Below are 26,518 nucleotides of genomic sequence, written 5' to 3'. Positions count from 1 at the left end.
TGAAAAATCCCCTGATAACCCAAATTCTCCAAATCTTTTAGGTCTTGAGTGAGGGATGGAGGGCAAGATGAAGGACGTGGCTCCAGGGCCAAGTTATATTTCCCATTAGGGGGTTGTGCGCGCTGAGATTCATCTTAAGTCCTAGACAGAGACTCAGGACTTGAGAAGTGGGGAAGTTCCATTAAAAAGGCTTTGGCAGGATTTGGGGGAACTGAGTAGATAAGGATGGATAGTTTGGGGAGAGGGTGAAAATGGTTGGATATGACATTTTGGGATGTGTACTCAAGATGGGGTATGTACATATGAATACACGTTGGGGTATGTAAACAAGAGGGGTGAAGCAGAGTGGGCCTTTCTGCCGCCTGTTCAACAGCATCTTCCTGTCTTCCTCCAGCAGCAATTCCACAATCCTTTTACAAAATGAGTTGCAGCCCATTAAGCGCTTCCACGTTTGATGGCTTCTCTCCAGACCTACAGGCATTTCACAGACTAGGAGCTCCTCACTGTTAGCAGGGCCAGAGCCAGCCTCAGGACCTCTGCCAGCCCCACTGATGCTTTCGGGAGAATTAGAAAAACACTCCCAACCTGGAGAGTGCGGCCCAGGTGGGGTTTCAGGTCCCACCTGGCCCCTGTGAGGGGTACAACTCTGGGGGGATCTTGCAGCCCAGGAAAGGCCAATTGGGGCCAGAAGGGCAGTGGGCCACATGTGATCTGGGACTCAGCTTTTCCATCCCTAAAAAGTGGGGTTGTATTCCATTTTCCTCCAGCTCCTGTCCAGATCAGATGCTTCATAGATCTGTGATTCTAGAGACAACTAACTCCAAATCCAGTGCTTCTCTCATTCCAGCTACTTCTTACCTTGGAGAGACAGCTGGCAAGGTAGGGACTGGATGTGAACAGGAGAAGATTCTGGGGAAGACTGGGTGTGCAACGGTTTGATCCAAAGGGCCCTGGACAGGGAGCTTCACTTTTTTGGGCGCCAGTTTCCATTCCTGACAGCTGGGATGGTACCGCCAATAGAGAGGGCCGTGTTGGGATTAAACAGCTTTGCCCAGGTGAAAATGCAAGGCTCAGAGTGGGTGTTGCATGAGCGTTTGAGGATCCCCAGAGGTTTTGGCTGGGAAGGTTCTAATAGGGGTGTGTGCCGGGACTCGGGCGCAAGGTTTGGCTCTGGGGAACACACGGGTCTCGGGACCCCCAGCTCTGAGGCTATTGCCGTCTCCTTGGCCCCGGGCCGCTGAGGGTTAATGAAAGAGCCTCACGCCCCCTTTGACGGCGCAGAGCCCACCTCGCTGAATTTGAAAAGGCGGCCGTGGAGAGGCGTGTGCGCCCCCAGGCACTTCCAGCTCGGACCCCGGCTGTGCTAGCTAGCCGGCTCGCTCGCTCTGCTCTCGGCGGGGCGGCGAGTTCGGTCCGGCCGCCGGTGCGCTCCCGCCCTGGACCCCGGATCCCCGCGGGCGGCCGCGCAAGATGAAGCTGGCTCTGCTCCTGCCCTGGGCGTGCTGCTGCCTCTGCGGGTCGGCGCTAGCCACCGGCTTCCTCTACCCCTTCCCGGCCGCAGCGCTGCCGCAGCACGGCTACCCCGAGCCCGGCGCCGGCTCCCCCGGAAGCGGCTACGGGAGCCGCCGGTGAGTACGAAGGGCAGCGGGGCTCGGGGGCGCTGGGAGCTGAGGGCTGCTATCGGGGCGGCGGGGGCTGGAGTCTGGAGGCACGGGATACAGGGCTGGGGCACCGGGCGCTCGGGGGCTGGGGGAGCGGGGTCGGAACTGCGGTGGTCTCTGGCCGCGCCCGCCCGCCCTCTTCCTTTCTGTGCTATCCCACCCTCACCCCTTCGACTCCCGGCTCCCAGTGGGGTGGCTGAAACCTGCGGCGGGGGCGCGCGGAGGGGGGCTCCTGGCTCTCTGGGGCTCGGTGGCTCAGTCCCTGGACGTTTACAGGCTCACGTGGCTCCGCCAAGCTCACCTGCGCGGCGGCGGCCTTGTGTTGGGGAGCAGGTTCCCGGGTTGCCGCGCGGTGTGTCCGGGTGCCCCTGACTCTCCTGCCGGCTGACTAGGGACACCGGAGGGACGATTCCGTCCAGACTTTGGGGCTTGGGCCGCGGGGGAGCCGTGGCCGTGGCTTCCCAGACACCTGGGGACGTTGACCCAGCTCCGAAGGGATGGATCCGCAGTAGCGTCCTGGAAGGAGCGGGACCTCGGGTGCCCGCGGTGCAGGGACGCACAGGCCGCCTCCCTCTCCTCCGGCAGGTGGCGCGCTGGCCGCCCCGGGGAAGGTAAGGGCCGTATCTCCTCACCCCGAGGTTGAATTCCCCAGAAAACGCGGAGCACGCAAGTAAAAGTTGCCAAACGCCTTGTTTGCGCAACTTGCTCGAGCGTAGCTTTTCCCTATTTAATAATAACCAAACTCACAGCTCTAAGAACCCCCTAGAACACACAACCTGCACTTGTAACTTGCATCTCTTTTGATCCTAAAGCCACTCCAGGGTTAGTTAGCTCTTAGGGCATTGTGTTTCCTTTAACCCAGGACACAGACCCAGAGAGAGGTCCCCAGGTTTGGTGGTCCCTCAGGGACTAACCTTTCTCCAGATCTTTCTGCAGCACCACTCTGCTTAAGACAGAGGTACCAGTGCATATCCTGGATATTTACCAGTCCTCCCAGGGCTACCAAGATGAATTCTGGCAGTGTCTTATAGCCAGGACTCAAGGTTGTCTTGTGTTGGGCAGAACGTACATTTAATGGCTGGAGCAGGCCAGACCCAGAAAAGCAAAAAAGTGCTTCTAGAAAACTTTGCATGCAATTTTGTTTCCCTCATTTTGTTTGGAAATACTTAGCCCAGGCTTCTCTAAGTACTATTCACTGGACACCCATAGTAGTGTGGCCTCTGCACACTTCCATGTGAGAATAGTCTAAAAAATAAGCTTTTCAAGTTGCAGACTGATCTGTATAGCATGATCTCATTTATGAAAAAGAAAATTCTGATCTATATCTAGGTATTTAAATGTCCAGAAAAAAGTCTGTAGGCAGCCATTCTCCATAGTTACCTATATGGAGACAACTGGCAGAGGGGCAGAGGACTTCCATTTTCTTCCACTGTCTGCCTGTGCTTTGTTTTTACAAGGAGCGTATAGTCATGTACTATTTGTGTAATTAAAAAGTGTGGGAAGGAAAACAAAGAGCCTCCCGCAGCCTGGAATATGCTTGCAGAGGTGAAGTCCATGATGGGAGTGAGTGAACAGGGACAGAGGTTCTGGCATTTGGTGGGCTGGGACTCGGGGACCTTTGCAGAAACTTGGAAGGGATCATTTTAACATAAATAAAAAGAGGCCCACACAATTGTGGTAATCTTCCACAACTCTTTCCACCAGGATGGGAGCAGGGAGAAGGTATAATTAGGTTCAGGAAGGATCTGGATGAATTTGTGGAAAATGGATTCCCAAATAGGATACTAGGAGGTATTAAGGAGGCTGGGAGCACATTCCAGATGCTGGTAACTGATGCTCCAGACAGTAACTGAGCCCATCCTTGCACAGCCCTGAGTGGGCATTGCAGGCTGGAGCTGGCCTGGCGTCTCACATTAATGTGTCTTGTGAGCTATCAGTCACAGGTGGCTCATGTCCTTGAAATTCAAGAGCTCCAGAAGCAGAGGGCTTGGGGACAGCATTTGGCACAGTGCCCCTTCACAGCTTTGGCCTCTGCTTTGGTTCCATGTGTGTGTTTCTTTCCAGTGGCTTGATCTCAGCTGATAGGCAAAGAGACAGAGCTGTTCCTTGACAAATAGTCTTCCTTTACTTCATGGTATCGCTTCTGTTGGTGTCTGATATTTGAATACAGTTTGTGTTCTGTGTGTGTGTGTGTGTGTGTGTATGTGTGCGCTTGTGCATGCACCAACCCTCCTGGGCTGGGTGTCTGGGTCTGATGTGTGATGGGGGCATCTTGATCAGGGATGCTCTGCTCTGGTCACCTCCATCAGAATCCCAGGGTGAACCCCTCTGTTTAAGCTATTTTGGCAAAAAAAAAAAAGAGGACCCCAGTTCCTCAGAGCTGTGTCCAGTACAGTCTTGCAGCCCTGCCTATGGACCACTAATGATTTTTGCCAGCCAAAGAGCTGTTCAGGTGCCAAATAAAAGCTGGAGGGAAATGCAGCATTGATTGACCTGAAGGGCTGCCCTAAGGATGGAGCCCCCAGCTCCCCACCCGAGTCCTTCAATTCTCCCGCAGGAAGGGTAATGCATTTGTGAAACTCTTTGTAGTACGCAAATCTCAGGGACTTCCTCCCTCCTCCCACAGATGTTTATTAGGGGTCACTCTTATGTGTCCTTCTCACCTCTCTATAAAACCCTAAAGGGACTGAAAGAGCAGCACATGGTCAGGGACTGAGGAGCAAGAACCAGAAAAGGGGCCCTGCCCCCCAACTGTTTGGTGCATCTCTCAACCAGAGGAGGGAGAAGCTTTAATTTGGATTAAAGATAAAGCTTTTGCATTAACTCTTGGAGCAGCAGTATTTTGACTAAGATGTGGGACCTGCCTGGATTTCAGCAGCGAAGGGAAAGAGTATTTCAAGACAGTGGGTTTGTGGGGCAGGGGACATCTCTCTCAAGTTGAACACTTTGAGTTGGAGCATATTTAAAAATATTGTGTGTAAAAACTTTTCCATTGATGTTGTCTAGCTTGCACACAAGTAGAGTAAGAGTGTGCAGTCTGTGCCCTCTCTGGGCTTTGCCCACTGTTACTTTTTGCCACACTATTTCCCCTGTCCCCTGTGCCCCCACCACACACACATTCTCTTTGTGTGTGTGTGGAGCATTTTACAGCTAATGTGCAGAGCATTTTACAGCTAATCCCGGATGCATGTTCGTTTCCCTTGTAATATTCCTTATCACCATGCCCTATTGCATCTCATCTAACAAACTTACAATCATTCCTTACCTTTATTATTTGTATTACTTAGTCATTGGATCTAAAATCCAATCCACATTCAGGTGTCTCCAACTGCCCAAAAAGTGTTTCTTTATTGTTAGTTGATTCAAATCTGTATCAAAATATAGTCCACTTATTGGTGGTTGTGTCTCTTTAGCCTCTTGTGTTTAAAAGAGTCCTCTCCCCTTTACATGGATACTATTTTCTCCAAGACATTGACTTGTTAAAGAAGGCTAGTTGTCCTGTATGCCTATGTTCTAGATGTGGCTGATCGCACCCAAGTGGTGTAATTAATTTGATTCTCTACCCCCTGTCTCTCTTCTGTGTTGGAGCTTAGAAGTAAAGGTTTGATTTGATTTAAGGTCTCTTTTTGGGAGGTGGGCAGGAATGGTTCGCAGTTGGCCCCGTTTATCTTATCATATCAGGAGGTGCTATGTTTGTGTCCCCCCTAGATCCATATGTTGAAGCCTTGTCCCCAGTGTGATGGTATTTGGAGCTGGGGCCTTTGGAAGGCTTAGATGAGGTCAATGAGGTTGGGGTCCTCATGATGGGATTACTGTTCTTAGAAGAAGAGGAAGAGACCAGAGTGCTCACTCACCCACCCCGCCCTGCCTGCCTCTTTGCCAAGTGAAGACGCAGTGAGAAGGCAGCTGTCTGTCTGCAAGCTGGAAGGAGGGCTCTTCCCAGACACCGAAAACTGATTTCACAGTTCCTCTGGGTTAAGACCAGCAGTGGGAGACCCCAATATGCCCTGGGGGAGAGCAGGGGTCTCTTCACCTCACTTGGTGCCCTGTTCCTGCCCTGTCCCTGCAGACTCTCAGACTTTGAAGTCTCTTTTTTGCTTCAGCTGAGTTGAGGTGCTTGGCATGTCCCCTCCTTGCTCCTAGCGCCTCCCCTGTACCTTGATTTCATTGTCTTATGGGGCAGCCACAAAGGCCCTTCCTCCAGGAGGTTTTCGCGATGGCCTCTGGGCTCCTCCACCTCTATGGGCGGCTCTCAGCACCTCCTGTATCTGTGATCAGTTTTATTTTCCTGCACTGAGAACTCACTTCCCATTTTCCTTCCCTGCAGAGGGAACTGTTTCTCTTACTTGTTCACTCTCTAATCTGGCAATGACTTGTCTAAGGGAGTTTGGGCATCTTTGTGCCTCAGTTTTTGCCTACGTAAAATGGGAATGATCACAGTATATACTTTATAAGTTTATTCTTTGCTTAAATGAGTTAATCAAGTGCTTAGAACACTTAAAACCCTATTCGGGCTTTTGACCAGCTAGTGTGCTGACGTGACTTGGAGAGGTGGTGAGGATGGGGTGTTTCACAAACATACCAAACCACAGAATGCTTTCCTGGGGAGCCTTTTGTTAGGGTGGTGTTCAGACCTCCTGATTGGGAAACACTGGCCTGGTGAATCCAGGCTACACGCTGAGGGCTTCCCAGAGGGGTAATGCTTGGGGTGAGTCTTGCAGGATGAGCAAGTGTCCCCAGCAGGGACCAGGAGGACATTTTGGTGGACAGAAGAGCCGTGTAAGGTGCCTGACATGGATGATTGATACGTCTGAAGTTCAGAATGGCTGCAGGCAGGCGACAGGCAGCCAGGCCTTTGGAGCCTGAGTGTGAAGCCCCTTTTCTTCCACCCTAAGGAGCTTGGGATTTGCGTCTAGGCCTGGTCATAGTGGGGCCTCTGTTAGCTTTGCTGGTGGGCATGGTGCTTAGAGTCTGGGGAGCTGGCAGAGTGGATAGCACCTGGCCCTGGGTGGCCAAGGCTAGGCAGGGACAGGATGCACGCTGGGGCTCCTGGCCCTCCGTGGTGCTCAGGGGACGCCTCTGGCTGCTTTCTCCCCAGAACATCACAAAGACTCTGCCGTGTTTCCTCGGCTTTGGCAAGGTAGCAAAGCATGGTGTTCGAGCAGCTTGAATTTTTATAAAATACTGGTATTTTTCCGCCAGGGGTGTTTGTAGCTGAATTTTAGCATGTAGCCTTCAGCTTGCACAAATCAGGTATTCGGGGACTGCTTGTTGAGTGGATGAATGAACAGAAGTCTTGACCTCTGTCCTCTGGGAAACTGAGGCTGTGGCTGATGCCACACAGGTCTGTGGGTTTATGGAGTGAGAACCTTTCTGCACTTTGTCTCCATGGGGCCAGCTCTGGAAGCCACAATTAGATGAGCCACAGAGGCTACCCACTTCTCTGTTTGAAGTAGGAATGGGTGGAAAAGAGGGACTTCTCCTGAAAAATCACATAGAATGGCCTCGATGTAGACATCAGGGGAGGCCTTGTCCTCAGGCCCCAGGGTTTTCTGAATCTCCTTCAGCTTGCTCTCCTCCTGTACCACCATTCCTCCAGCCCAAGCTTGTCTGTTGTTTTAAAATCCATTCCCAGAGAAACAATTCCTATGGCAATAAGAACACGACTCCAGGCTTCTCTTGGCTTGAACTGGTCTGACACTTCATTGCTGCTCGAAGAATGTGTGAGCTGGACCCCGACCAACTCTGCCTCGGGCAGGGGAATAGGGTAACAATAACTAACTGTGGGAGGATTTTTGGGAATCCTGCATCCGATCCTGTGGAAGTAGATACACGGCACCCTGTCCTGTCTGAGAAGTTGGGGGTCCCCAGCCTTTCTTGCCTGGTCTTCCTCTTCTTGCCTCCCAGAAACCAGGGTCTAGATGTTTCTTTGGTGGCTTGAATGAGACCACCTGGAGAGGAGCTGCACCCAGTCCAGGCTGATTCTGTGACACTTGGGGTGAGAGATGGGGCTCCCACCCCTTGCGCCTCTGTGTGCCCCCCTCCCGGCTGCCTCCACAGGGATCTACAGAAAGGTCAGAGCCGACTGCTGACCCTTGCCAGCTACCGCTGCCCACGGCCATGTTTCCCATTTCCGGAGCTTGTTCTGTCGGGTGTTAATGGGAGTTACCAGAAACAGCTTAGGAAGTGCTTGTGGGCCAAGCTTGGAGTTTCCTGAATACAGAGGGAGGGTGTGAAGAGCAGGCTCTGCAGCCAGGCTGCCCGGTCTAACTCCCTGCTCTAGGCGGCCCTGATTGAGTCACCTGACCTCTTTGTGCCCAGTCTTCCCACCTGTAAAATGGAGCCGATCATAGTATTTACTTCATCAGGTTGTGCTGGGGCTTAAAAGAGTTAGTATTAATAAAGAGCTGAAAACGATATCTTGTAAACACTCTCTGCAGCCTTGTTAAACGATAAAGGCTTTCCTAGCCCGGGTAGTGTGCTGATGGGCCCTGCGAAGCTTGGGAAATGGAGAGTTTCACAGACTTCTGAGGCCATTGAATCCTTTCCTGGGGAGCATTTTGTTTGGATGGCGTTCCAAACAGCAAGCTGGCCTAGAGGGTCAAGGTTAAACGCCTGAGTAGTTGACAGCGCCCTTTGACTTTTGGGAGCTGGTCCTGAGCTGTGTCGCCATGATCATTTCCAACCTCACCTTGTGGTTGCCCTCCTGTTACTGTAGAGCAGTTGGAGAAATACAGGGGTGAGGGTCCTGTCATTTTTTTCTAAATCCCTTAGGACTCTGCTCAGGTTTTCAAGGCTCTGCTGAACCTCAGTTACCAGGGGAATGAGCACAGAGGGTTGCCCCTTGGACGCAATTGGGGAGCAGGTTGGAGGGCTTGGAGGCCCTCAGATGCCCATGGGGAAGGCAGAGACTGAGGAGAAATGATGGGCTTTGCACCCCCAGGGAATGTGGCCCTGTGTGGCCCCACTCCTCAGGGCAAGGCCTTCTTCTGGCTGGTCTCACGCAGCAGGCCTGTCAAGACTCGCTGGGGGACCCAGAGTCAAACCAGCATTTCCCTCTCTTGACTCTGGGCCTCACAAGTAACATGAAACTAATAGGATTGGGCTGAGATCAAATGTGGAAATGTGTTTGCTAAACATGCAGACTAATTTTTACTCAGTGCCTTCCTGGTCACTGGACGAGGGACCGCCTTGCAGTGCTGCTGCCCCACCTCCACCACTCTGAACAAGAATTGGGGATGCGGACATTTGTGGGAGACCAGACACTTGCTCTGTGTGTATATGTGTGTGTGTGTAAGATTTTGAACCCTGACTGGCTGCAGTTTGTTAACCCAAACATTTTATGGCTCTGTTTCCAAATATCTGGTCCCCACCCCCTCCTTGTTATGGAAGGGCAGGGACCGTGTGGCATTTTTGGAGATGCTCCCCAGTTCCTAGCCCTCAGGAAGCTTGACTGAGAGCCTTTGCTGCTTGGAGCCTTTGTGAAAGGCTCTGCAACCCTCTTCCTGGCCCTTTTGCCCCTGGAGGCGCCAGGGCCTCCTGCACATCCGCACACCCAAGTCTCCCTTGGGAAGATGGCAGTTTCCTTCTGCTTTGGCTCCGGCTGTCTGCATGCCCTGGCCAGTTGCCTCTGGCATCTGACATTTTTGTCATTCCTGCTCCCCTGGAAGGACTTATCTAGGGAATCAGCACTTTCCTCTTCCTGCATCTCTGTGATTGATTTGGCCACAAGGCTGATTCTCCAGTTCTGAGAGGTCTTAGCCTGCCCAGCACCCACCATTTCTGGGGTGGTGGGACCCTGGACCTCTGTAGGGTTTGCTAGGCTCTTTCTTTTACCCCATAGCTGATGATGACAATTAGCTCAGGCTTCAAAACGCTTCATGCAAGAGCTCTGATTACGTGTTCTTTCCTGGAGAAGCAGCTGAGTAGATGACAGAGACCATTAGGGACCCACAAGGAGCTCCAGCTCCACCTGCATAGCCTGCGTCTGTCACTCTGGGTACTTTACTCAGCACTGGCTGCCTTTAACCTCAAGCTTCTTCCTGCCTCAGGACCTTTGTGCTGCCTTGATCAGTCTTTGCTTTCTCTTGGCCTAGCTAACTCCTGCTCAAAGCTCAGAGATCAGCTTAAAGCGTCACATCTTCAGGGAACCTTTGGCTGTCCCTGAAGGGAAGTTCAGGCCCCTTTGTTAAATGCCTTCAAAGCTTGTTCTTGAAGCTCATGATAACTGTAAATCAGTCCTATAATTTATTGATTGATAGTTTATGGTTGTCTACACTGAGACTGTTAAGTTCTCTGAGGGCAGGGATCCCATCTGTCTTGTTCGGGGCTATATCTCTAGGTTCTTGCAGAGGGCCTGAATCATCGAAAGTATCCAGGAAAGGACTAACTGCTTTGCAAGCTGTATTAGTTTCCTATTGCTGCTGTAACAAGTAAACATAAACCTCATGTCTTAAAACAACACAAATTTATTCTCTTACAGTTTTCTAGCTCAGAGGTCTGAAATCGGTCTCATTGGGTTGAAAGATATTTGCAGGACTGGTCTTTCTAGAGTCTCCAGGGGACAATCCATGTCCTTGCTTTTTTCAGCTTCTAGAGGTTGCTGGCATTCCTTGACTTAGAGCTCCTTCCTCCATCTTTACAGGGCATCCTCCAAACTTCTTTTCCAACATCTTCTCCCTCTCTGACTCTGATCCTCCTGCCCCCATCTTATAAAGACCCTGTGATTAGGTTGGGCCCACCTGGATAATCCAGGATCATCTCCCCACTTCAAGATCCTTAATTCAATCACACCTGCAGAGTCCCTCTTACCATGTAAGATAACATATTTACAGGTTCCAGGGATTAGGATGAGGACATTTTTGGGGACTATTAGCTGGCCACACCAACAGAAATGAGAAGGGAAAGATACACCAGGCTTTTGGGGCCTTGGAATATTGGATTGATTCTAGATTTGAAACAGTATTAGGATGGAAAGTGACTTCGAGCAGAAAAGCCTGCTAAAACTCAGGTTCATGAAGAGTCATGATGAAAGGTTGGCCTTCCCACCCAAGTTTTTAATGTAGGCTGTGAGGTAGGGATTTCAGTTTAGTTTTTTCCCAAACCTCCCCTCATACTTCTCTTGAATAATCCATCTTTCCCCCCACAAATTTGAAATGCTACATTTATCATATACTAAATTTTTCTCTATACTGAACTCTTTTTCTGAACTCAGCCCAATCTGGTGCCAAAACCACACTATTTTAATTACTACATCTTTATTGTATGTTTTGTTAGCTGATAGAGCAATTTTTCCTTCGCTGTTTGTCTTTATCAAAATATTCTTAGCTGTTCTTATACATTTTTGGGGAGAGGTGAATTTTAGAATCATCTTTTTTTCTGGTTCTATAAAACATGCTATTGAGATTTTGATCTAGGCTGTGTTGACTTAGTGGATTAATAGAATTCAATGTTTATAATATTGTGTGTTTTTAGGAACAAGGTATAATGCTCCATGTATCCAGCTCTTGTTAAATTTAGCCTTAAGCATTTTATAGTTTTTATTGCCATCTTGAATGAGTTCTTTTTGTTCCCTGGCATTTGTAAATGTTTATGCCTGGCAAATAGGGAAACTGTTGATTTGGGGCATGTTGACTTTATAGCCAGCTACCTTTATGCTTTTCAGAAAATATTTTTATGGTGTTTCAGGTGGTTCTCTGGGGTTTTTGTAGTAGAGAATCCTGTAGACTTCCAATGTGGCGTGCGTGCGTGCATGTGCGTGCGTGCGTGGGTGAGTGTGTTTGTGTGTTGGCATTGTGTAATGCTTCACCTTTCTTGCGATGGATGGCAGAGGTAGAGGGCTCTGGGGAGAGAGAAAGGGGGCCTGGAAAGTAGTTAGTGGTTTGGTCCCACCCAGATTCATCCTTTCTGCCCCTTTCCCCGCCCCCCCCTCCTTGTTCACTCTAAAGAGAGGCAGACCATGTATGGGTCCAGGACGTGGTTAAAAGGTAATGCTATCTTTACCTTGCTTTTTGGTTTATGATTGGACACTTTTTGGAGTCAAAGGACCCAGAATTCACCCAACTTCCCCTTCTTCCCTTCCCTCATTTATTAAATAAAGAGCCTCATAAAGGACTGTGGTTTCAGGACTCCTTGTAGGGCCAGTCATTCTGATTTGAGGCTAAATTGTTCCCTCCCACCCGCCATCAGCGACAACTTTTTCTTCCTGAGAACAGCTCTGGACCTAGACCGTGAGCTGCCAGCTCCTGTCTGGTCTCTGTCTTTCTCCCCAGCAGAGGCCAGAATCTGTTTGAGCAGGAGTCTGAATCCTGAGCTGAGCATGGGGAGCTTGTGAGTTTCCTTTCTCCACCTGCCCAGCTTGTCCTATGCTGGGAAATGCAGTTAAAATGAAAGCCAAGGTCCATCTTGATTAGCAGAGCTGAGAACACCAATCTATGTCCTCCCACACAAGTGTCCCAGGTAGACGGTATTCCTCTAAAAGCTCAGGTGGCCCAAAGCATCTGAGGCTGAGGGAACAGTATTTCAGACGGGCATGATGCTCTTTTCTACACTGACACTAGCTGTATTTTAGTGCAGGTCTAAGCTGTCCTTATATGGGCTGGAGCTGGCTGTGTGGGCTGCTTGGTGTCTCGTGGGGGAATCACTGCAACAGTAGGACTGAGTCACAGCTGTGTTCCAGGGAATACAGAGGGCCAATGTCGTGAGAGCCTGGGACCTTGGGACACCCTGGCAGGGACGCTTTAGAGAGTCCAGGATTGTCTGCTTGGTTATCCCTCTATCTCTGGCAACTGGCAGTATAGAGCCAAAAATAGGTGATAGAGCTAAGTAGGTTCATGCTGGGAGGGTATTTGCCCGCTGTGGATATGTGGGCAGGTCAGTTTATAAAAGGCTCAGCCAAGCTGGTCTGTAGTGGGTGGATCCAAAAGCACAGATAATACTCAGAAATGTGGAGTCAGGCAACCTTAAGTCAGAAAGTGGCTCCTCCTCTGGCTGGGGGCAAGTTACTGTTAACTTGCATCAGTTTACACAACTGTGAGATGGAACTAATCGTAGCCAGTTCCTGGGGGGTTAGTGAACGAGCCATTTGGACAGTACTGTGTGGTGCACTTGGAATCCAGTGTGAACGGTGACCCCTGGAGTTAGTCGTGCTATAATCTGGCCTGAAGGGCACCTGGCTGAGGGTCCACCCGGAGCAGCTTTCTTCTGGTCCTGTCCTGGCTTGCATTCTTCCTGTTTCGCACGCTTGTACTGTAGCTGGGGTAGAAGCCCCTTGGGGTTGGAAGCCCCATCCGAGATGGCTTTGTCTGCCATTGGCCGGTAACCCAGGGCTGAGCATAGAGTGTGGGCTAAAACAATCCCTTATTGATTCAGCAGCAACAGGACCATTTGGGACACCGCTGTGTTTACTTTTCAGGCTGAGAAGTCCAAGTCGCTCTGGAGCTCATGAGCCTGGAGCTGCCTTCTAACCTGGAATGAACCAGAGAGTGGACAGGGAGCCTAGTGGACCCCATGCAGTGTGAGAGTACAGGCAGTTGCATGTGTAAGAGGTCTGGCAGGAAAGCCCAGCTTTTTGCCTGGCTGTTGGCAGGGAGGGGGTAGTGCTGGAAGTCATCTGGCCTGGGGCAGCTGCACGTGGGGACAACTGTCTCAGCTTCGGACATAGGATCTACCCGAGATTAATCACAGAGCCTGGCCATGCCCGTGGGGAGCGGAGAGGGGCTTGAGTTACTGCACACCAGGAAATTCACCTGCCCTGCTGACAGTGGGTGGGTAGCCTGAAGGATGGATGGGCTCTGGGGGGCCCGGGGGCTTCTGGGCAAGACAGCTCACTGCTGGCTGAGCCAAATCCGCCCCCACGGGATGCAAGCTGACACCCCCAAGGGCCGCTTTCTTTCCGCTGGACCTGAAACCGGCAGGAGCTGATCTCCAAGAATTATGTGAAGAGTTGGGAATGGAAACCAAATGTTGGTGTCAGGTAGAGAAAGCTGAGGGAAGCCCTCAGCCCAGCAGGCCTGGGAGTGGTGGGGGCTCAGGATCCGGGGGCCAGCACAGATGTCTAGGTGAAAGGAGCCTGACACATTTTCTCCAAAAACAAGTTAATTTTTTTCCTGGATTATATTTGTTATGGATCATTTAGAAAATGGGGAAAAGTGGAAAGAAATTTGTAATTCCCTCTTTTAAGTTTTAAAATTTTAATTCTTTTAATTGTGGTAAAGTACACAGAACATAACATTTACCATCTTAACCACTTTTAAGTGTACATTGTGTGAAATTAAATACATTCACATTGTTATGCAGCCAGCACCACCATCCATCTCTAGACCCTTTCATCTTGCAAAATAGAAACTCTAAACCCATTAGACACACTAGCTCAATTTCTTCCTGCCCCAGTCCCTGATACCCACCATTCCACTTTTTGTCTCTTTGAATATGACTACTCTAAGTACCTCATGTAAGTGCAATCATACAGTATTTGTTCTTTGGTGACTGGCTTATTTCACTCAGCACAGTGTCCCCAAGGTTAGTTCATGTTACGGCATGTGTCAGAATTTCCTCCATTTTTAAGGCTGAATAATATTCCATGGTATGTATGTACCACATTTTGTGTATCCATTCATCTGTCAGTGGACACTTGGGTTTCTTCCACCTTCTGGCTGTTGTGAATAATGCTGCCAAGAATATGGGTATGCAAATATCTCTTTGAGCCCCTGCTTTCAATTCTTTTATATAGGGTATATGCCTTAGAAGTGAAATTGTTAGATAAGATGGTAATTCTGTGTTTTAGTGTTTTTGACCTGTTTTTCATAGTGGCTGCACCATTTAACATTCCCACCAACAGTATAAAAGTGTTCCAATTTCTCCATAGCCTCACTAACACTCTTTATTTTATGATTTTTTAAATAGCAGCCATCTGAATGTGTGTGAAGTGGTATCTCACTGTGATTTTTTATTTATTTTATTTTATTACTGAAGGGTAGTTGACAACAGTATTACATTACATTAGTTTCAGGTGTACAACAGTGATTCAACATTTATATACATGATAATTCTAGGTACCAGCTATCACCATACCAAGTTGTTACAATATTTTGACTATATTCCTTATGCTATACATTACATCCCGGTTACTTATTTATTTTACAATTGGACGTGTGTTTATATACACATATATATATATATATATATATATATATATATATATATTTGTGAGGGCATCTCTCATATTTATTGATCAAATAGTTGTTAACAACAATAAATTTCTGTATAGGGGGGTCAATACTCAATGCACAATCATTAATCCACCCCAAGCCTAATTTTCGTCAGTCTCCAATCTTCTGATGCATAACAAACAAATTCTTACATGGAGTACAAATTCTTACATAGTGAATAAGTTACATGGTGAACAGTGCAAGGGCAGTCATCACAGAAGCTTTCGGTTTTGTTCATGCATTATGAACTATAAACAGTCAGTTCAAATATGAATATTCATTTGATTTTTAAACTTGATTTATATGTGGATACCACATTTCTCTATTATTATTATTTTTAATAAAATGCTGAAGTGGTAGGTAGATACGAGATAAAGGTAGAAAACAGAGTTTAGTGTTGTAAGAGAGCAAATGTAGATGATCAGGTGTGTGCCTGTAGACTATGTGTTAATCCGAGCTAGACAAGGGCAATAAAACATCCATGTATGCAGAAGATTTCTCTCAGAACATGAGGGGGGAGGTTCTAAGCCTCACCTCTGCTGCTCCCCATTTTCTCACCAGATGGCCCCCTGCGGCTGTGCTCACTGTGATTTTGATTTGCATTTCTCCAGTGATTAATGTTGAGCATGTTTTTTTCATGTATTTATTGGCTGTTTGTATATCAATCTCTGGCGAAATGTCTAATTGAGTCCTTTGCCCATTTTTAAAATCAGGTCATATTATTTTGCTCTTGTTAAGTTGTAAGTATTCTTTATATATTCTGGATATTAATCCTTCATCTGATGTATGCTTTTCTCCCATTGTGTGGGTTGCCTTTCCCTGTTGATTGTGTCCTTTGTTGTACAAAAGTTCTAAATTTTGATGCAGTCCAGTTTCTCTATATTTTCTTTGTGTGCCTGTGCTTTTGGTGTCATACCTAAGAAGTCATGGCCGCATCCAATGTCATGAAGCTTTTGTCCTATGTTTTCTTCTATGTTTTGCCCTAAGATATTTATTGTTTTAGGACTTACATTTAGGTCTTTGATCCCTTTTGAATTAATTTTTGTGTATGGTGTAAGGTAAGCATTCAGCTTCATTGTTTTGCATGTGGACATCCAGTTTTCCCAGCACCATGTGTTGAAAAGACTATCCTTTCTCTATAATTCCATATCTTAGATGCATATTTCCTTTTGGTCTTTGTTCTGTGCTTGCTTGTTTATTTAGTTATCTGATTTATTTATTATTTGGCAGAGTTAAAATCACAAGAACATATTAAGGAGGAAGGTCAGTACATTTAGTTATGGGTCCTGCCTTTTCTGTGAACACATTTGCCCAGAAGCCTCAATGAAGCTGTCTTCATTCATTCCATAGATATTCCAGGTGCCCATGATTTACCAGGGACTCTGTCAGTTGCGGCGCGAACAGGAACGATTCAGAAAGAGTCACTGCCTTCAAAGTCCGATAGAGGAGAATAAATGAGAAATTATCACAGGAGGTCTGGACAAAAGGATATGAAGAAACAGAGGCAGGAGCAATGGGGTCTCCAGGAGAGCCAGGAGGCTTCCCCGAGGGGTTGACATTTGAGGTGGCTCTCTCAAGGAAGAAGAGGCAGGCAAAGAGAAGGCTGAGAACAGGGGGTGAGTGACAGCCCAGCAAAGGGATGGGAGGGGGCCAGGCATGGTCTGGCCTAGGTTCTGGGAACAAGAGGTGGGAAGCAAGGATAGAGGTGAGTGTGGGCTCACCTGACCTGTTGCGGGGAGGAACTGTGGGTCATCCTGGGAGCCTAGAGGAGCCTCTGGAGGCTGGAAGAAGCAGAGTGACATGGGCCACCAGATGCAATGCCCCTCAAATCCTTGCAGCCGCATAAAGTCAGGAGGCTTGTGTTGTGTCACCAGCCTTCAGAGAGATGAGAACAGCCTGACAAATGGCAAAATGGCAAATCATAAGAGCTTCCTGAGACTATCTCAGTAAGCACAACTGACTGCCACCCTCTCTCAGGGTCTGTGGAGGCTGAGGCATAATTTAGCACATGGGCAGATCTTGCCTGAGGATTTGCTGAGGGTGGTATTGTCTGGTGACCAAGAGTCTGGCTCATAGTTTAAGTCCTGTCTCTAGTAACTTGCAGCTGTATGGTCTAGAGAAACCATTTCTTCTCCAAGCCTTCATTTTCTCATCTCTAAAGTGGGGCCAACCATCATTTCTACCTCAGAATTAGGGGTGAAGGTTAAACAAGAAAAACCTTTAAAGCACCTAGCTTTATCCACACAGGGCAGTAAACTTAAATTTTTAATTTCAGTTTTTAATTTTGGTGGAAGTTAACACATTTAAAGAGCCAAATTATTCTATAAGGCTTAAAATGAAAGATGACATTCCTCTAGCATCCACACACCCTTTTCTGCTCCCCAGAGAGAACCATTCTAATTCTTTTAAATTTTCATGGTGTTTTTTTTTTGTATTTGCCCCTATGTCTCTAAAAAACATAATTATATTGCTACATCTTGATTTTTTTTTGTTTTAGGCATTAGGTATCAACTTTCTGTGATGAAAGATGAGAGTGGAGTGTCTTCCATACACCACTTCCCCTTCACACACATTTCCTGTGCCCTCATTTTCCCCAGACACTTTATTTATATTGCAGTTCTAGTTAGCTCAATACTTAGGACTTACCTTCTATGTCTAGTGATAGCTGGGCCATACAGAGTACTATGTCTTTCCTTTTCTTGCCCACATTTTTGACCCTCCTTGTTTTTGTTCACTTAATTTTCTGAGGGGTTATTAAATTTTCTCCAAATTCTCCTTCCCCCGACCAGCTGCACAGATTTCCTCCTGATAATGCACTAGATATTTTGTTACTGGCATTTTCTTGAAGCAGTTACTTCCTGAACCTCTGGACCTCTGATCTGCTGAGATCTAGACAGGGAGAGGTGGAAATCTACAATCTCGGGATTGCTCTTCATCAACATCCTGGGGATTTCCTTTGCTCTAACCCTCTATCCCATGTGGGGGCCCCCCTCTTTCCTGCATTTCATATCCACTCTATTTGGTTTACCCTTGCATTGTGATGGAACACATCCTCCAGTAGCTTTCTGAGAAAAGGTGGAGTGTGCATGAAGCTTGGGGTTAAGAATTTTACCCAGAACCAAGACATTTGTTTATTTCCCCTGCCTGCCTCTGCCCTGGGACTCTATATCAGGGTCTCCCACCTGACTTCCCATGCTCCTCAGGCTAGACTGCCAGGGATCCATAAGCCCTGAAATGCAAGCTTATCCATATGAATTCCCACTTTCTGTTAGTTTCTGGCCTCTTAGAAATTCCTTGTCTTTCTGTCCAACTTAGGCATGCCTTCAATAATATTTTTGATTTGATATTTTTTACTAGTGTCATTAGTTGTGCTGAGCTGGGAAGGGTTTTTTGAGCAAAGACAAGGGCCTTGGCTCTTGAGTGGCTGATGAGTGACCACCTGGGAAGATGAAAACCAGAGCCTTTCTCCAAAGACCCCACAGTAGGGACAACTGTGGTTATGTGTAGGGATTTTAGACTCCTGTGCTCTAGGTGGGCCTGCTGCATGCTAGTTACGGTGGGGTAGACTGAGGCAAATGCTGCGTGGTCCAGGTGCTCATGCAGGTCAGACGCCCATAGGGAGCAAAGACCCAAACTGTCTGATGCTGTAAACCTCAGCTAGTCACAGGTGCAAACAACTGGGGACAAAAGCAAGGGACAAATAAGTGAATGTATGACTGAGTGCCTGACCCAGTCCCTTCCAGAAACTGAGGCACCCACCTTACCCCTTCTCCAGAGCAGGCCTATAATTTCAAAGGGTCCTGAAGTGAGGTCTGTGTCTCTGCTTTGTTCCCACCAGACCAGCTTTCCGGAAGCCACTTTAAAGAAGCCACCAGCTTTAGGGGTCTTGGCGTCTCCCTTTGAAGTGGGAGTGGGTAGAGAAGGGGATGTTTTCCAGAAAATGCCTTGAGACAGCCTCAGTGTAAATATCTAGTGAGGTCTCAGGGACTGGAACCACTTCTCTGAAGATGGGAAGCTGAGGGCCCTCTGCAGGGCTGTGCTGCCCACTGGGCTATGTGGGGAGGCGTCCTTGCCCACAGGCCTCCCACAGACCCTCAGAGTTCTGTGCCCATCTGTCCTCCCTGTGTGGTTTCAGGGCTCCCTCAGGCAAGCATTCCCCCTCCTTAGGCCTCCTCTTTGGCCTGTGCCCTTTGCCCTGCCTCTCTGGCCTGACCTGCTAACGAAAGCCTTCTGTGTGGAGGTCAGCAGTGCCTGGCTATGGTAACAGAAGGCTCACGGGGGACAGGGCAGCGGAAGGAAAGGGGGAAAGGGGAGGGCCCCAATCCTCAGACCCAGAGCAGATGGTGAAGAAAAACAACAGCTTGTTTGCCTCTCTGGGGGTTCCAGTACAAAGTGGGTCTCAGGAGTTTGCTTGCACACAAGTGCATGTGAGGGTGTGGGTCACTCCCTTTTTGCTGGAAGTGCTGAGGCCTGGTGGGGATTCTGGCTGCTGTTTACCTTCCTGAGGGCCTGACTCTGTCTGGGCTGTGCGTTCATCCTGGGCAGGGGCCCTGCAGTCTCCTGGGTGTGTGTCTGTGCAGGTTCTGTGGAGTGACAGCTGGAGGGGGAGGTTTCGGGAGGAAAAGAGAGCCTCCACCTTCCTCATCAATCCTTGAGTAGTCTTCTCCATGCCTCTCTGGGGGAGGAAGTGATCTTTGCATTTGGGCCCAGTTTTAGAGGACTTTCAAAATATTCAGGCTTCTGTTTGGAACTAAACGTTAACCTTATAATTTTAGGCTGATCTGCTGGCCTGCCTTGTTTCTCATTTTAGAGGCAGGTCTGTTTCTTCCTTCCCCCACATTCTACATGGGGAAATGAACTGAGAGGCGAAGAGGGACTTGTCCCAGGCCACACAGTGGGGGAGCTGCTGAGCCAGGGCTGGAATCTGGGTGTTCTGGCCTCACTTCCCATGTCACCTGTGCCATGCAGCTTCGGGTCTGGGTCTGGAAGGATGAAGTGGCAGTGTAAAATATAGTATAGTAAAGAGAATGTGAGGCATAGATGTTTATTACTCACATTTGCCGAGAGTAGAGGGCTTCGCAGGACAGGGCCACATGCGGAAGGACCAGGGCTGGTCAGGTGGCAGAGCAGGGGATGGAATAGGAGTGATTTTTTTCAGGAAGGATCAGGTAGGGGAAGATAAGCAGGTTTATGATTGGCTTGGCTAGTTTGAATAATTTCAATGGCCTGGGGTGCAGGGGCTATCCCTAGATGCCTGGTACCTGGCTCTGGGTGATAAATGCAGGGGGATAGTGGCTCCGAGTGTGAGAGCCCCATAAAGGAGGAGGTTGGTATGGGCGGCGGTTGGGGTGTGGACTCTGGCTGTATTGGTAGCATTTGAAAAGCACACCCTGGGGGCCTGAGGGGGCGGCTAGGAGGGAGTAGGTGGCGGATCTTTGGGTCATCCAAAACAAGGTGTGCCAGCATGTGCTTGCCCGGCAGGTGTTAAAGCATCAAATTTACAGAAGCTAGAAACATGGCTAATGTGGAGGGTCCTGGGTATCAGACAAGCAGGGGGCACGTGTTACTGCTATACACCATTTTAATCCAGCAATGAATCACTTAACAGTTTATTTGTTCAATATCTGTTAGACTGTTAGACTCTAAGCTTCCTGAGCATGGGCATGAGGTCTAGCTTGCTCACTAGAGTGCCTCGAGTGTCCCAGACACCTAATCACAATGGCAAACGCTTAATCTATGCTTATGTGCCAGGTGGCATTCTAAATGTGTTGGGTACAATGACGTGTATATTCCTCACAGTGACCCCACAGGTCAGTGCCGTTATTATCCCCATTTTCTAGGTTGGGAGGTGGAGGCACAGGGAGGTTAAACAGCTTGCCCCCAGTCACACAGCTAATAAAGGCAGAGCCAGGATTGGAGCCCAGGCTGTCCTGGTCATGCCCTTAACCACTCTTCTGCCACCTTTCAGTGCTTGAGGATGGGATGAACGATGAAGGAAACACAGAAGAGGGTGACATGGTGGGCCCGTGGAGGAGGGCCACATGCACGTGTCCAGAGCTGTGGGTGGGCCGTGGGTATTCTAGGAGCACACATGTGGGGCGGGAGGGGTGGGCCTGAGAGGTGGGGGATGTAAGTAGCTGGGGAAGGAGGTCCTTCTAGGCAGAGGAGGGCAAAGGTGCTGTGGGGCTCACAGCAGAGTTGGGGTGCGGGAGGTGGGTATAGAGCAAGAGGGGTCCTTCAGGCTGTTGGAAACAGCAGGGGCAGAGTGCCCTGAGGTGCACTTTTGAGCTTTGTGCATCCACCTCCTGGCTCTAGTCTGAAGGACTTTGCATAGTCCCTTTGAACCACACATCCTCTGTGTTAACTAGGGCCCAAGTGTCCCCAAATCAGGCTTATGGAGACATCTGTGAACCCCAAAAGGGTTGGTGAAGTTTGTGATGCAGTCCCCACTTGTCTGACCTCTGGCTTTTTCCATGGCCACTTCCTGGAGGTGTGGCCTGGGGCCAGCCACTTGTGGGAGGCAGAATAATGGCCCCCAAAGATGTCCACAATCTTATCCCCAAAGCCTGTGAATGTGCTACCTTACAGGATGAAAGGGACTTTATAAATGTGATTAAATAAAAACTTTGAGATGGGAGATAATCCTGTATTAGCTGCTGTGCATGACTTAGTCACAAGGATCCTTACAAGAGAGAGGCAGGAAGGTCAGAGTGAACAAAGGTGATGACAGAGCAAGAAGTTGGCATGATGGGAGGAAGAGCCCTCAAGCCCAGGGATGCAGTGGCCTCTGGAAGGTGGAAGGACAAGGAGCAAATTCTCCTCTTGAGCGTCCCAAGGGACCCAGCCCTGCCAACCCCTTGACTCTAGCTCTGGGAGACTGATTTTGGACTTATGACCTCTAGACCTGTAAGATAGCAAATATGTGTCATTTTATGTCATGAAGTTGGAGGTGATTTGTTATGGCAGCCACAGCAAGTCAATACACACATCCCTGCTCTGAACCACAATCTTTTATGGTCATAATACCCGTGTCTTAACTCCTGAGCCTCTGAGAATCAGAAGGCAGGAGACTTGCTGGTCTTCTGGGCTGTTGCCAGAACCTTCTGTCACCATAAAGCAGGTTTCTGTCCATTGAAGGATGAGTAGATAAAGAAAAAGTGGTATGTACACACAGTGAAGTATTATTCAGTCTTAAAAAAGAAGGAAATCCTGCCATTTGTGACAACACGGATGAACCTACAGGACACTTATTAGCTAAGTGAAATGAGCCAGACGCAGAAGGACAAAAGCTTCCTGATCCCGCTCATAGGAAGGATCTAAAATAGTCAAACTTGGAGAAAGAGAAGGTGGAGTGATGTTTGCCAGGGGCTGGGGAGCAGGGAACAGAGAGGGATGAGTCAAAAGGTGCAGAGTTTCAGGTCATTAACTGCACTCTAGCTAGTCCTGCACTGTGTACCTGAACGTTGGCAAAGAGGGTAGATTCTATGTTAAGTGTTCTAATCACAAAATGGTCATAATAAATTAGAGGGCGGGGGAAACTTTCAGAGGTGCTGGATATGTTTTGGCATAGATTATGGTGATAGTTTCAGGAGTATAGACTTCTCTTAGAGTTCACCAAGTTGTATCCATTAACTATGTACAACTTTTTGTATGTCAACTGCACCTCAATAAAGTGGTTTAGAAAAAAAAAAATCAGGTTTCCAGGCTCATGGTCATTGGTTCCATATGTCCTGTGGAGAGGTCTCTTCTGGAAGAGAGAAAACCTTATCCTGAGGAATTTTAACCAAAACTCAGCAATCCTACCAAAGAGCTGATTAAAAGGAACCTTCCTAGTGAGAAAACTGCAAGTTGTTAGTTTTCATCTTTTTTTTACGTGTGACCATTGGGGTGGCCTGGTTCAGAGCATTCTTTCTGCAGCTTGCAATGGATTGAATTTTGTTTTGATCCCATGGGGAAACCCACAGACAGAAGTGAATGAGCAGGCCCTGTCCTGGCTGGGGAGCTCCTGGGACTGAGAGAGATGCAGAGATGCGGAGGCCACCGCCCCCTACTTGCTCTGTGGGAATCGCCTGTCTGCAGGGGTTCCTGGGAGGAAAGCCCTTTAATCAGTGGGGCTGGAAGGAAACCAGCTGTGCAGAAACAAACCGAGAACTTGAAAAGGCGTCTCTCAGCCGGATGCTAGGGGAGAGCTGCAGTTCCTCTCCGGTGATTTTGGGCCTTTCTTGTGGCTGACCCTGAGGTGTCCGGAGCAGCTCAATGAGGGGAAAGGTGAGGGGAAGGCTGGGCTGCCTGACCAGAGGGATGTTTGCCTTCAGTCATGGCTGTGAACAAAGGGGCTGAGGAATGGCATCGGACCGGGGTAGCTGGGGGTTCCTCAGGCTGGGACTCAACCCTGGGGTCCCGCACGCAGGCGCTGCTGGGAAAACCTTTCGGAACTTTGCCATGTTCACATCCTGCCCTCAGGCCAAGGCTGAAACCCCTTGGCCACTCCAGCCCTACAAAACTACTTCTCTGGCAAGTCCAGAGCTTTTAGGCCCCTGCAAATGCCCTTTCTCCTCATGATCATTCCTCAGCCCCGACTCTGAGTCAGGCTGATGCGGGATGCTGGGGGCACACATTGCTGAGCACGATCTGGTCCTTTCTGTCCCTGCCCTGTGAGGGTGGGCCTGGAGGAAGCAGGATTTTGTGTGTCCAGGGAGGGGCCCGTGACCCTGGACTGATGGTGACAGGTGTGAGACAGGGAGGTGGTGGCCAGGTGGGTGCTAAGCCGCAGCGTGGACCAGGGGATCTAGAGGAGGTGCCTGGACACTGGTGCTGTTTGCTGAGCGAAGGGACTGGGAAGGGAAGCTGTCCTGATGTGCGGGCACTGAGTTTGCAGTTGAGCCTGGGGACCGTGCTGTGCTGGCGTATTCTGGGGGTCCGGGGGCCTTGCGGGTAGAAGTCTGGAGTGAGCAAGCTCCCTCAGGCAGGCATTAAGTGGGAGGAGGACGGCCTCATGGGACTGTGAGTTGGGGGGCCCAACGTCTAGATGAGGCTCAGAGAGGGCGGAGGAAAAGCGGGAGTTGATGGAGCTTAGAGAATCCAAGGCACCGGGAGACCTAGAGGCGGGGTTGAGACATGCCACGTCACCAGCAGGCGGGGAAGAGAGGACAGAGGAGAGAACCAGCGCTGGACAGCGGAGGTGTGGCTGGGGAAGGGGAGGGGCAGGAGGCCAGCAGGCTGGGGCGAGTCTGGGCAGAGGGGACTGAGCCTGGCAGTGTGGGCTCCTCCTCTGAGAACCGAGGCCATGGAGGAAGAAGAGAGAGAAGGGCTGTAATTCTGGGTGTGGGGACCAGGATTTGATGCCCTGGAGTGTATGGATTCCTGGAGAAAAATCCTGTGGGAAACAGACATGAAAGCAGGGGAGATGTGGGGGTTGGGAGGCGGGGGGACTCCTGACCCGGCCTCCTGATCCCAGGTGAGCTGGGAGGTAGAGAGAGAACCTGCTTCCCGGAGGAGGAGGAGGAGGAGGAGGAGGAAGAAGGGGGGTACTCAGCCTGGGGAAGCTCAGAGGGGGCTGGGAAGGAGTCAGGGAATGCTCACTGGTGGGCTTAGCGTGCCTGAGGGATTGGGAAGTGGTGTGGCCTGCGGGTGGGGGGAAGGAGGTGGAGCGGCGGGGAAGCTGCATCGCTGCTGGAGGTCCAGGGGGACTGAGCTACCACCAGCACGGGGGGTGGGGGGGCCCTGCAGGCGGGGCCACAGCTCCCAGGGGCTCCAGGTCGGGGGTGGGGGGTGGGATGGGGGGCGGTGCTCCTTCAGCTGCCCAGACCTGGGGTGTTGCTGGGAGGCCAGGGATGGGAGGGAGCCTTTGGGGGGTCAGTCCCCTGCAGTGGGTAGAATTGACCTTCCCATTTCTTCTGGCAGAACCAGACACCCCCTCAGGGCTCTCCCCAAACCCCAGGTCCTTGCCTGTTATTGTCATCTGTCTCTGGTTTCTGCGGTTCTTTGTGGCGTCCGTGTCCCCTCCCCAGATTGCAGGGCTGTCTGCCAGTGCCCTCATCAGAGTCTGGTGCCTGGAGAGGGCCTAGTAAATGTTAGTTGACTAGATGGCTTAGAATCACCTTCTCCTGTTTTTATATTTTAACTTTCTTTTAAAAGCATAATTCAAATACAGTAAAGTATGATCCATAAGATTGTGCAGTAAAATAGAATCATAAGCATACTGCTACAAGAGTCTACATACGTGTGCATGCATGTCACCAGGTCACGTACCAGATGCAGATAGACAGCATTTCCAGCACCCAAAGGCCCTGTGTGCCCCAGCCCAGGTTGCACCCCAGAGGTGACCATGCTCTAATGCCATCACTGTAGAGTATCTCTGCCTGCTTTGAGCTTGGAATCAGGACTATACTGTGTAGGCTCTGATTCGTCAGCAACACTACGTCTGGGAGATTCACTCTTGTTGTTGCAGGTGTCAAGTTTGTTCTTTTCTTTGCTGCATAATACTCCACTGTGTGAGTTGGATACTTATTAATTCCCCTCCTGATGGACATTTGGGTTGTTTCCTGCTTTATCCATTCTCTAGGCTATTGGTGAATATGAGCTGGGAGTTTTGGCTGGAGCCTGTCATTTGCAAATGAGACTGAGGCCTGGTAAAGTATGTTAGAATTTGAATGTAAGAATCCTAAGGTTGTTTCTTCCAATACACAGAGACTGACTCCCTGGAAACTGTGACCAGGGAGTCACAGGCAGAGCTTGCACAAGACCCCTGGTGGTTTCCTGACTCACACCCTGGTGATTTTTCCCCAAAGAGGGCAGAAATATAGACTCCAGAACTTCCTCAGGAACCACATCCAACTGGCTCTTGTTACCGGGTTCAGGGAGGCCAAATCCATTTGTCCGCCAATGCTCGACAGCTCACGGCCCAGTGAAAGTCAGAGGGTCACAGAGGCCTGAATGATCCCCAGGGTGTCCAAGTTCTGCCACCTGTCCCCAACAGCAGTGGTTTACAGTGGTGGCAGCCACCTTTCTCCATGGTTTCCTATGAGCCAGGCCCTGTGTGAATGCTTCTGAGCATGATTTACCCTCTCATTTCTGCTTCCTTTTCGGTGCCTTGGGAAATAGGTTCCCAACACCCTCCCTGATTTCTGTCACACCCTCACCCCCCAAAGTGGGACTCCGTGAGGAGGGCTGTGCATGTGGCTGATCTGTGATCCTTCATCACTGGATCATAACTGGGGAGGCAGTTTGATTAGATCAGTTGCCTGACTGGGGCAGATGTAGGAGAGGGGGCTGATTCAGCCCTGGGGGAGGGGTGTGGCTCCAGGGTTCCAGCGTGCTCCTGGGGTATGGGCAGGGCTCTGTAACGCTCATGGTGGGTCAGAATCTTCTAGACTAGAGATGACAATGTGTGCATAGTTCTAAAAGAGTACAATGGACATCCAGATGCATTATCCACCCATCACCTCTTACAATCCTGGGAGGTGGAGAAAACTAGCTGCCATTTCCTAAGAGCTTACCAAGGGCTGCCTGTTCTAGGGCTCCACAGCATCTAATCATTCAACCCTCAAAACAACACTTTACAGTATTGTTTTATCTTGATTTTTGGACATGGGGAATTTTGTACAAGGTTTTAAATCACCTGTCCCAGATGCTTCAGGTTATATTTGT

At 49.4% G+C, this 26,518-nt stretch overlaps 1 protein-coding gene across 4 annotated transcripts in view; it reads left to right on the top strand.

Annotated features, from left to right (window-relative positions):
* The first annotated feature begins 840 nt into the window (after positions 1 to 840).
* COL26A1 (collagen type XXVI alpha 1 chain) overlaps positions 841 to 26,518 on the top strand; it is a 168,696-nt gene continuing 143,018 nt past the window's right edge. For 2 of the 4 annotated variants that reach the window (XM_057487287.1, XM_036904521.2), the window contains exon 1: positions 841 to 1,628. In XM_057487287.1, coding sequence (XP_057343270.1) covers positions 1,471 to 1,628 — 158 coding nt within the window. In that variant the 5' untranslated portion in view covers positions 841 to 1,470. The remainder of the gene's footprint in view (positions 1,629 to 26,518) is intronic. The other 2 variants (XM_036904520.2, XM_036904519.2) reach the window with 1 other exon arrangement.

Source organism: Manis pentadactyla, chromosome 10, assembly GCF_030020395.1.
Source record: "Manis pentadactyla isolate mManPen7 chromosome 10, mManPen7.hap1, whole genome shotgun sequence".
Classification (NCBI taxonomy): domain Eukaryota; kingdom Metazoa; phylum Chordata; class Mammalia; order Pholidota; family Manidae; genus Manis; species Manis pentadactyla.
The sequence above is the reverse complement of the archived record's forward strand: the minus strand, read 5'-3'. Positions and strand labels throughout refer to the sequence as shown.